This window comes from Lactuca sativa, chromosome 3 (genome assembly GCF_002870075.4).
Source record: "Lactuca sativa cultivar Salinas chromosome 3, Lsat_Salinas_v11, whole genome shotgun sequence".
Taxonomy (NCBI): Eukaryota; Viridiplantae; Streptophyta; class Magnoliopsida; order Asterales; family Asteraceae; genus Lactuca; species Lactuca sativa.
The window spans coordinates 133,817,621-133,828,890 of record NC_056625.2 but is presented as its reverse complement, the minus strand read 5'-3'; the positions used below and the strand labels follow the sequence as shown (position 1 = coordinate 133,828,890).

General features: G+C 37.0%; 2 protein-coding genes across 3 annotated transcripts; one reads left to right on the top strand and one right to left on the bottom strand.

The window, feature by feature from the left end:
- The first annotated feature begins 277 nt into the window (after positions 1-277).
- Positions 278-3,739, top strand: LOC111903103 (formin-like protein 6). Its single transcript, XM_023898889.3, has 4 exons — positions 278-1,923; positions 2,006-2,208; positions 2,311-2,552; positions 2,654-3,739. Exons 1-4 carry the CDS (start codon positions 596-598, stop codon positions 3,440-3,442), a joined length of 2,562 nt encoding a protein of 853 aa, XP_023754657.1. The 5' UTR covers positions 278-595; the 3' UTR covers positions 3,443-3,739.
- A 1,887-nt stretch (positions 3,740-5,626) lies between these two features.
- Positions 5,627-10,671, bottom strand: LOC111903104 (calcium-transporting ATPase 2, plasma membrane-type). Of its 2 annotated transcripts, XM_052769397.1 has the most exons (8): positions 9,741-10,669; positions 9,406-9,460; positions 7,755-9,323; positions 7,390-7,598; positions 6,797-6,955; positions 6,481-6,652; positions 6,076-6,374; positions 5,627-6,005 (listed from the first exon to the last, which is right to left on the bottom strand). In XM_052769397.1, the coding sequence occupies exons 1-8, from the start codon at positions 9,915-9,917 to the stop codon at positions 5,766-5,768; spliced, it is 2,880 nt and encodes a 959-aa protein (XP_052625357.1). In that variant the 5' UTR covers positions 9,918-10,669; the 3' UTR covers positions 5,627-5,765. The 2 variants fall into 2 exon arrangements, with proteins under 2 accessions (XP_052625357.1, XP_042756217.1); XM_042900283.2 differs by having other exon boundaries at positions 7,390-9,323; positions 9,741-10,671.
- Positions 10,672-11,270: the final 599 nt, after the last annotated feature.

The window sequence follows — 11,270 nt, the reverse complement described above, 5'->3', positions numbered from 1 at the left end:
TTTTACTTAGGTCAAAGACCAAATATATAAAGAATCAATACATGTCATTTTCATAAAATACAAAAATAAAATAAAGACCAATTTCTGACTTTATATGAAACACAAGGATCATTTATGGAATTTTATGTACAATAAAACTAGCCAAAAACATAAAAAAAAAATAGAATAAATTTATTATAAAATAGCAAATAGCAAAACTTTAAGGATTTTTGTTTCATTGTCTCTTTTTATATACATATTTGTGGTCCTTTTGGTAACATGTTAGTGCATGGTGGTCATCATTCTACATTTTCCATCATCCGTTAAATAAAGAATGACAGATTCGCATCTCACTATTCCAATTAGTCCTTCGGTCATCTCATCTTCATCTTCTTCTACAAGCAAAAGACAATCGAACCAATTTCTTTATTCATTCAATAAATTACCAAAAATAATCACCAAAAGAAAACAAAAACAAAACCACAAAGCATCTTAGATCTTACATACTACAGAAGCTTCTTCTTCTTCCTCCTCCACCTCTCTACACACAGTCGTAGGTTTTGGTGGCATGAAAGACCATGAAAGAAAACACAAAAGAAGCCATTAAAGCAACACCATGAAACCTTATTTGATGAGCTTCATGCTCATCCTTTCATTCTTTACATCAGTCACAACAACAACCCACAGAAGAATTCTCCACCAGCCATTGTTTCCGGCGATACCAACACCTCCAGCAGGGCCAGAATTGCCACCATCCCAACCATCACCCACCACTTCTGACCACCCTTTCTTCCAAGAAAACCCAAATGGAAAAACCCCAGATCAAACGCAATCACCGCCGCCGCCAGCGACGGCGGCAGGAGAATCCACTAACACCACGGCGACGCACCCGATTGCACCACAGCCGGCAGCCAAACCTGCTAAGAAGATCGCGGTTGCGATTTCTGTCGGACTTGTAACTCTCGGAATGTTATCGGCGTTAGCTTTCTTCATCTATAAACACAAATCGAAACAGCAAATTGAATCGAGAAAACTCGTCGGAGGAAATAGTTTGCAGAGAAATGGTGAAGAAACATCAAGAAATTTGCCTCCGTCGAGTTTTCTTTATATTGGAACTGTGGAGCCGGCGATAACAACAACGACAAGTGATCATTCGACGAATGGAACAAGAAACGGGTCACCATATAATAAGTTAAATTCGATTAAAAGATCCGATCGATATAGACCCAGTCCTGAATTGCAACCACTTCCGCCGCTTACTAAGCCTCAGCCACCACTAACATCCATCAATTCGCCGCCGGCGGTGTCTTCTTCAGATGAAGAAGAAGAAGAAGAAGAAGAAGAAAGTCAAGATTTTTACACTCCTCATGGATCAACTGCAAGCACCGACGATGGGTATTCTGTTCGAAGTTTTAAACGGAATGATCGCCGGAATTTAAGTCCGGTGCCTCTTTCTAAACGAACTTCCCCAAAATCGAGACTTTCGATTTCTTCTTCACCGGATACAATATCGGAGAGAAATCATCCCGCCGCTTCTCCGTCGGCGCAACCGCTAGGAATAACAAATGGGCCCAGAAGGACGAAATTCGCGGCACCACCTCCGGGACCTGATATGACACGATTGCATTCTAATCAATCACCACATAAACCCAAAATCCCAGTCCCCCCACATCCGCCGCCGCCACCACCGCCGGAAAAACCGGGAGTTTTTCCGATTAAGACCATTTCAACGTCTAGTTCTTATCAACAACTGAGAAAAACGGAATCAATGAGTCCCAGTGCTAAAGTAATTCCTAAAATTGTGAAAACAAATTCTTTTCCAGAATCAAACAACCGTGACGCCGATGATTTAAAACCGAGGCTGAAGCCTTTACACTGGGACAAAGTCCGAGCAACCTCCGATCGAGCCACCGTATGGGATCAGCTAAAATCAAGCTCCTTTCAGTAAGTATAATCAGATTCTGACATTCTGTTGTATATATCGAATTTCTGATGCATAAATCATAACCCATCTTTCGTTTTGTAGATTGAATGAAGATATAATGGAGTCCCTTTTTGGTTGTAATTCCGGCGGATCAACCAAGAATGAAGACAACCCTCGGAAATCAGTTGTTCCTCCGGCGATGCATGAAAACAGAGTGTTGGACCCCAAAAAGTCACAGAACATCGCCATACTTTTAAGAGCATTGAATGTAACACAGGAAGAAGTATCCGATGCACTTCTCGATGGTAAGTAGATTTAATTTCGATTCATTTAAGAATGAAGTTTAGAATTAGATTTCATAATGTCATCTTTATGGGGTCATCATCTTCATCTCCGACGATTTTCAGGAAACCCAGAAGGTTTAGGTGCAGAGCTCTTGGAAACACTCGTAAAAATGGCGCCCACGAAAGAGGAAGAGATCAAACTTCGAGATTACAGAGGTGATGTATCGAAATTAGGATCTGCAGAAAGATTCTTGAAAGGAATCCTCGATGTCCCATTTGCATTCAGAAGAGTTGAAGCCATGCTTTACAGAGCCAATTTCGACAACGAAGTTAAATACTTGAGATCTTGTTTTCATACATTAGAGGTATGTAACTATGTATAAATATATTGTTTAAACATCATTCAAACAACAAATTAGAATCTTTATCGTATAAGTGTAACTCATTATGATTGAATTTCTTTCAGGCAGCAAGTGAAGAACTGAAGAACAGTCGGTTATTCCTTAAACTCCTCGAAGCAGTTTTAAGAGCAGGAAATCGCATGAACATTGGAACAAATCGTGGTGAAGCTACTGCTTTTAAACTCGACACTCTTTTAAAATTAGTGGATATAAAAGGAACAGATGGAAAAACGACATTACTTCACTTCGTAGTTCAAGAAATCATCAGATCAGAAATCGGGAATTCCGATTCCAATTCCAATTCCAATTCCAATTCCAATTCAAATTCCAAACCTGAAACATATCCCACATTCAACGAAGGGACATTCAAGAAGCAAGGATTACAAATCGTGGGTGGATTAAGTCGGGAATTAGGGCACATCAAGAAAGCGGCGGGAATGGATTCCGATGTATTAAGTGGTTACGTGAAAAAACTCGAAACAGGGCTTCAGAAAATCCGATTAACAGATCACGAAACATCACAAACCCAAGGAAATTTCTTTATCTCGATGAGGGTTTTTCTAAAAGAAGCTGAATTAGAAATTGGGAAGATCAAAATTGATGAAAAGAAGGCGTTAGGATGTGTGAAAGAGGTGACTCAGTATTTCCATGGTGATGCTGCGAAAGAAGGGGTGTATCCACTTAGAATCTTCACGATTGTGAGAGATTTTTTAGGGATTTTGGATCATGTTTGCAAGGAGGTGGGGCAAATGCAAGATAGAATCATGGTGGGTTCTGCAAGATTACCAGTTGTGAACAGATACAATGTGAGGGAGATTAGTAGTTCGGATGAAGAAAGTTCATACTCGACATGAGAAGTGAAATGTGTTTTACGTGTATAAAAATAAGCATATATAACTTCTTGATTTGGGGTTGAACAAATGATATGGAATCTACAAGAGAAGTAGGTGATATGAGGGGATCTCAAACTTGGGATTTTGTGGATCTTTGGATGAGATATAGATTATAGTTTTACACTTATGTTCTATGGTAGTTTTCTTTTTGTTTACATACAAGGTTAAAGGTAAAGGATTAAGAGTATTTATTTAAGAACATTATGGTTTAGTTTGAATTTTGTAAGAGTATTATTTCATCAAGAGGCAAATTCTTTTAATTATTGTGTTTTTTGTTAGGAATTGTATAATAAGATTACATTACGCAATGGATTAAAAGTAAGACAAGAGCATCAATGATTTTAGTTAAATGAATGAATAAAAACTTGTTTATGTTTATTGGTTTAAGTTTATTGAATACATGAACAAATTAACGAACAAAATTTCTTGTTTGTGTTTATAAGTGTAACAATAATATAAAAGATTGTAAGTGGACAGACATTTGACATAAACATTCAAATTAAGTAACATACATAACCAATATGAATATAATAACATATTTGAAAAGCTTTTAGATATATATATTGATGTAAAAGATTTGGGAAAATAAGAATGATCACAAACATAAATGGAAAGATACGCACATAAAAGAGCATAAAGAACAAACATAAATGGATGGAAACGATAATTAGCAACAAACAACATAAATGAAGGTTCATGTAAAGTGTTGAATAATAGTAACTAAATAAACTGGCCTAATCGAATAAGATTCGATTTAATGGTTTGAACTTATTTGATTTTTGGTTTGATTTTTGATTAAACTGAATATTCTTAAAAAAACAGTTCAGGATTCAACTTAACTTGGACATTTTTTTATTTGTTAGTTGGTTTTGATAAATAAAAGTAATAATCATCGAGAATAAAGGACTATTATATTTGTTTTTGGATCATGTTGAATGTTGATGTTATTTTTTTATATTTTTATTTTTATAAGTTTAATTTTGAAAGTTAGATCAAACCAATGGTTGACTAATCAATATATATTATATATTTTGTATTTTGTATTGAATCTCAGTTACAATTATTACTCTTTCAAATATTTTTTTCTTACAATTTCATAATAACTTACACTATATCAATATATAGCCTTTAAACTCAATAAAACTTTTTATTACCCATGACCTAAATATTTACCAAAATTGTCTAATAGCCAAATAATATAAAGAATGCTAAGTTTCACCCTTATATCCATGTTTCTTATAAATATACACTTGAGATCTTGATTTTTGTTATTCATATTTAATTGAAAATCGAACCAAATAAACCAACGACCGATTAAACCGACAGAATAACACCCCTATGTGTATGAACATAAATGGAAAAAAAATAAAAAATGAGTCCATACATAAATGAGGGTTCATGAAAACAGACCATTGTTTGTGTTGTTTAACTAAACAAACAAAAAAATCTATTTTATATTCATTCATTAATTAAATAAACTAACATGACTCATAGTTATGATCAATACAATACAATGTACGTTAACATTCCCCAAACTCAATTGCAAGAAGAATGCACCAAATTTAACTTTAACAACAAAATTAAAAACGAAACCACAAATGTGGTTTGTAAAGATATGATACAAAACAAATAGGTAATTCTTTATTACACATGAAAATCAATTAAACAAAGTTCATATGATTCAAAATGTATGTTCTCATAAAAACAAAATACTGGATTAATAATCCCCCCTCTATTTGGGCTCCCAACTTGTCTCTTTATAATCACTCTCAAACTTGCTTTATGAAAACAAGTCAAAGGAAACATAATCTACTCTAACCAGGAAGAAGAAGGAGCTTATTTATTGTTTGGCCCTTAATAACCTCTAAACCAAAAAAAAAAAAAAAAAAAAAAAAAAAAAAAAAAAACATAATCTCCCAAGGCCTTCGTTATATAGTACATTTCTTGGGTTCGTTTTTTCAATTCTCTAAAGTCTTTAATCTTGTTAAATTATGCTTCTCTAAATATTCCATTTAAACAAAGAAATTAAATTAAATTAAATTAATCTTGTTAAAAAACCACTATCCATACTCTACTAAGAATTCCATTTAAACAAAGAAATTAAATTGCTAGGTTTTCCACACTTTGATTTTAGTACAATTAATAAATCCAAAAAAAAACAATCCATGTTTGAAACATGAAATAAATATTCAGCAACTACATAAGAAATTTAAATAATGTTCTCTAGTCCTAACCAAACCACCTTTCATCATCACTTCATGCAAACACACACACACACACACACTCAAATAGGAATCATCTTCAACACCACAGCAATCGGCATGCTCAAAAACCCAGTCAAAACACTATAATACCATTGCTTCATTGTCAACGGCGTCGTATTAGCAAACGTCCCCAGAAACTCAATTATTATCACCTGGAACACCGCAGTTGCTCCAAGAACACTCATAAACACGTTATTACTAAATATCCCATTCAACACATTCACCTTCTCCATTTCCCTCGAATTCACCTCATTAAACAACTGCAAAATTAACGATATTTAATTATCAATTAACTATATTTTCCCCAAATTGAATTTGATTGTTAATTACCTGACAGAAGACGAAGGAGTTGAAAATTAGGGTATTGAGGATTAAATCGGAATTGGGTCCATAAAGTCCATAGAATTCTTTTCCTCTTGATTGAAGAAACCAAATGATAACGAATTGATACGTAGACTGCCCGAAGATGTTTCTCCACATCACGTTGCTGATGAAATTGCCTGATCGGCCGACCGGAATTCGCTTCATGAGCTCATCGTTTGGTGGCTCCGTCGCTAGCGCCAGTGCTCCCAATGTGTCCATTATCATGTTCACCCATAACAGCTGGACAGCTGTCAGTGGTGTGCTCCCTACAGAAGAAAAAAAAAGTAAATTACATGAATTGTCCCTATGATTTAGGGTAACTTACATATTTAGTCCTTAATTTTATAAGGCCGGATCGTATAGTATTGATACCTGTCATACAAGCTGAAGTAAAGTTGACCAATAGAGCAACAATGTTGACGGTTAGTTGAAACTGTACGAATTTTTGAATGTTAACGTACACTGATCGCCCCCATTTTGCAACGGTCACGATTGTCGAGAAATTATCATCTAAAATTATAACATCTGCACTCTCCTTCGCTACCTGAGTTTGATATTTTGTTATCATCCAAAATATAAGTAGTTAAGTATGTTGTTATAGGTTAAAACTGAAATACATCGCCTTTATCAGTAAAAGCACATTGTTGTATTGATAGTGAAAGGAAAGTATGTTGCTATTAACATTTACCTCAGTTCCAGCAATTCCCATTGCAAGCCCAATATCAGCCTCATGAAGTGCGGGTGCATCATTCGTACCATCACCCGTGACAGCCACAACCTCCCCAAATGTTGTTCGTAAATGTTTCACCAGTGTATGTTTATCAAGAGGTGAAGACCTAGCCATTACCTATAAAAAATAAAATATCAGTCATTTTCTTCTAGAGGAGCTAATGAGTCGTTTGATAGTTGTTAACAGACTGTGTTAGAAGCTTAGACTGAGCCAGAAGCAAAAATGGATACCAAACACTTGGACTGAGGACTGGGTCCAAAACTGAAGAGTAAACTCAGTACGAAGCTTTTTTCCGAAGAAAGTGGTGGATTCGGTCAAAAGTTAGGACCGAGTTAGGAGGGTTTGAAGTAAATCAAAGACACTGATTGGGAAATACAGACTGATTCCTATCTTTGGACCTTTATGAAACAGTTCCTAACATACACCCTTTAAATTTTATTTATAAACTATATTTTTATCAACCACATAACTCCTTAGGAAAAAATTCAAATACATGATATGTTAGACCAAATTTGTTATCAACTGGTTAATCTTACATACTCTTTATTTACCTGAATCTTAGGAACAAGATCATTTAATTCCTCAAGACTCTTCTCACGAAAATCCGGACCTTCGATAGCAACACCACCTTCCCTAAGTATTCCACATTCTTTAGCAATAGCTTTTGCAGTATTAATATTATCCCCTGTAACCATCCTCACAGTAATCCCAGCTGATCTACAAAGCGCCACTGACTCCTTGACACCTGGACGGACAGGATCTTTAATCCCCACAATTCCAATACAAGTATACCCGTTAGATGGAATCGGAGTTTCACTATTCACATTCTTATCCAAATCAATATACGCCAAACACAAAGTCCTCAAAGCTTCACTAGCAAATTCATCAATTGTCCCTTTCAAATATTTCAACGAACCTTCATTTAACGGAATCACATCGCCGTTAGCGTTAACAACTTTATCACATGCCGCTAATATTATCTCGGAAGCACCTTTACAATGTGCTCTAATAGTTCCTTCTGGAAGCTTCAAAACCACCCCCATTCGTTTCTTCGAAGAATTAAAGGGTTCCACTCGCAACACACTCCCCACCTGTCGCTCCGCCGTGAAATCGCCGCCTAACGACAGCCCGAACTCCAAAATCGCCGCCTCCGTCGGCGTCCCGAGAATCTCTCGTTTCCCTTGTTTGTTATTCACTACTTCGCCGCCGGTGTTGTTAAAGATCGATTGGAGTAAAATCTTCAACGCTTTATCGGGCATTCCGTGTTTTACTTCTTTGTTTACGTCTTTTGCGTTTAAACAAATGCAGGATTTGACAACTGTCATGTGATTAGTGGTTAAAGTCCCGGTTTTGTCACTGCAGATACTGGTGGCGGAGCCCATGGTTTCACAGGCGGCGAGGTGGCGGACGAGTGCTTTGTCGTCCATCATCTTCTTCATCGCGAACGCCAGGGATAAAGTCACGGCAAGTGGGAGACCTTCCGGGACTGCGACGACGACGATGGTGACAGCGATCGCGAAATATTCTAACAACTCCAAAGCATCGTCGGCGATCCAGTTCCATTGGGTTCCTTCAGAGATTTTCCGGTTGAGTAGTTTTTGGACTAAAACTGCAAAAGTGACGATGGCAAAGAAAAGACCGATTTTTCCGATGACAGTTGCGACGCCGTTGAGTTTGACTTGTAACGGCGTTTCATCGTCGCCACCTTCGCTTAAAGTCGCCATTAATTTCCCCCATTGAGTTCGCATTCCGACTGTTGTAACAAGCATTTTGCATGATCCGTCTTGAACTTTAGTCCCGGACATTAACCATGGATTCTCGGCGCTAATCATCACCGGTTCACTTTCTCCGGTCAAACTCGATTCATCAATGGAGACGGAAAACCCCGAAATAAAAACACCATCTGCGGGGACTTGATCACCTATAGCAAGGTGCACGATATCACCAGCGAGTAAATCGTAAATTGAGAGTTTCTGTCTATACCCACTTCGAGTAACTTGAATCGAAATCTTCTTTTTCTCTTTATCAAGATCACGAAACTGTAAAGATTGACGATAATCGCTTGTTGCAGTGACGAAAACAACAAGTAAGATACTTGCGACAATTCCAAGCCCATCGTGGGCCCCTTTGGGCCATCCTTCGGTTGCTATGCCGACGATTAGGGAAACGAAAGCGCACATAGCGAGAATCATGAGAGTCATGTCATGAAGAGCTTCCCATACGAACACCCAGAAGCTTCGTTGTGGGGATTCAGCGAACTTGTTGACTCCGAAGACTTGTTGTCTACGTGTTATTCCTTCAGTGTCGACTGAAAGGCCATTAGTGGTTGATGTTTTGAGTTTCTCTGCAAGACCTTCTACTCCGCCATGGAATTTAAGCTTTTTTTGGTCGTGGCCTTCGACTAAAGCCCCGGCTTCATCAGCACAAATGTCAAAACCAGCAGCTTTAACGTCGTCGGGTACCTTGTAGTCACCGGTTTGTGCTCCTGTGTGTATCGTGTAAAAGAAAAGGGATTATATGATGGGGGAAATAAGAGGAATTTGAATGTAGAAGTATGAACAACTTGCCTTGTATGAACTGGAATGCAGCTTTTGACACCAGAACTGCAATCCTTAATTTCTCCTAATCATTTGAGGCACAATTGGTAAGTCATTAATGTGTTGTTGAATCAAATTAGCTTTTGATCATAAATATATAGATCTATAATTCATTGAAGTTGTGTATGATTTCAACCAATTTTTCATAGACTCATGATTCAACGAGAAATTACGAATTACAATAACTGTAAATCACAACGTATTGGATATCAAAATGGAACATGTAGAATTCGATGATCAATTGAGAATTTGTGATTGTGAATCATAATTAATAAAACAAGAGGAATAATGTAACAATTAATAACCTGATTTGTACGCCGCATAGCAGCAGCTTCATTGCGCTTGACGATGTTGGCTGTGTGACGAAATCGTCGCTTAGGGTTCTTGACAATATGACACAAACCTCTCCATTTCTGTAATACCTCTTCCGAAGAATGTTTCGCTTTCACTGCGTGGAAATTCTGATTCAAATAATTCTCCATCACTTTTCCCTCCCTTAAATCCCTCTCACTCGCTAACGATTATTTTCTTTGATGTATAAATCTCCCTACAAATCTACTTTGTTCGATGAAATTGAACGATCATACCCCGAAGTCAACACCGATTTGTCTTCATTTCCAAACAACATTGCATTATTATGTGCGTAATAATTAAACCTTCAAAAATTAGATGCAAAAATTGGGAAAATTGATGAATAAAGTATCAGATTCTTGACATCGTCATCATGATTATATAGAAAGGGGGGACAATATGCATCTGAAGAGGTTTCCGTGAATCTCACTTCCAATTTCTGAAACATGAACGAGGCAAATAGGAAGAAACTTTGTCTTCTTAATCTTACGTTCACCAAAGAAGGTAAACGAAATGGAAAATGGTTGATTGATCGATGCGTGTAGATCAAAGAGCAAAATGTTATCAGGTGTGGAGATTTAACATTGATGGCGAAGATCCGAATTTTCGTGAGAGATATGAGGGAAGCGAGCTATGGAGGAGTGTTGTTAGTTTATAACGGTTTCCTTCCTTCTTTATCATTACAGTGTCACGAAATGTACGGAAACGTAATGACCGGGCTCTGTTTTTCGTTTTTCTATTTTATTTTGATGAATAATAATAGACTAAACTACAAAATTGGTCCCTAAGGTTTCACAACAACTTTGGATAAGGTCCAAAAGTTTTCAACTTTTGCATGTAAGATCCAAAATAAAGAATTTTTTATAATTTTGGTCCAAAAAAACTTAAAAAAATTTTTTTGCCCTTTTAATTTCTTTTTTATATTTTATTATATTTATTTTAATACTTTATTAATTAAAAATTAAAAACAAAAAATTGGGCACACCAACCAACCCCCGTCGTACCATCCTTCTCTGTGTATCTCTATTTCTCTCCAACCTAATCCACCAGGTGCCTCTTCAGTCTTCATCTTCAAAAATCTCTCCAACAAGACCATCTTCCACTTCTGTCCAAGCCTCCACCGGCGACAACAGCTTAATATTTGATTCTTCAGCCACCCATTTGCTTCCAATAGATCTCTTATCGACGATTTCTCCGATCGACAACAGCTCAATATCCAATTTCTCTGATCATTGCCATGATTACTGGAAGCTTTGTGATGAATGATAATTTCTTGTGCTCCATTGGGTACAGACGCTTCAGATATGTTCGTCAGTGGAACGGAGGTGGTGGAAGGAGAACTTCATCGGTGAAGTCGGTCAGGTCCGAAGAAGGTATAAAAACACAGATATGTGATATTCCCCACTACTGCCTGTGATCTTCTCCCCTTTACCAGATGAACAAAAAACCCATCAAACTCCCTCTCAACATCACTCAGTCACAGG

Coding starts and splice junctions, on each gene's coding strand:
- LOC111903103 (XM_023898889.3), top strand. CDS start 596: ATGAAACCTTATTTGATGAGCTTCATGCTCATCCTTTCATTCTTTACA. Junction 1,924..2,005: donor CTAAAATCAAGCTCCTTTCA/GTAAGTATAATC, acceptor TTCGTTTTGTAG/ATTGAATGAAGATATAATGG. Junction 2,209..2,310: donor ATCCGATGCACTTCTCGATG/GTAAGTAGATTT, acceptor GACGATTTTCAG/GAAACCCAGAAGGTTTAGGT.
- LOC111903104 (XM_042900283.2), bottom strand. CDS start 9,917: ATGGAGAATTATTTGAATCAGAATTTCCACGCAGTGAAAGCGAAACAT. Junction 6,956..7,389: donor ATCTTGTTCCTAAGATTCAG/GTAAATAAAGAG, acceptor TATTTTTTATAG/GTAATGGCTAGGTCTTCACC. Junction 6,006..6,075: donor ACTCCTTCGTCTTCTGTCAG/GTAATTAACAAT, acceptor TTAATTTTGCAG/TTGTTTAATGAGGTGAATTC.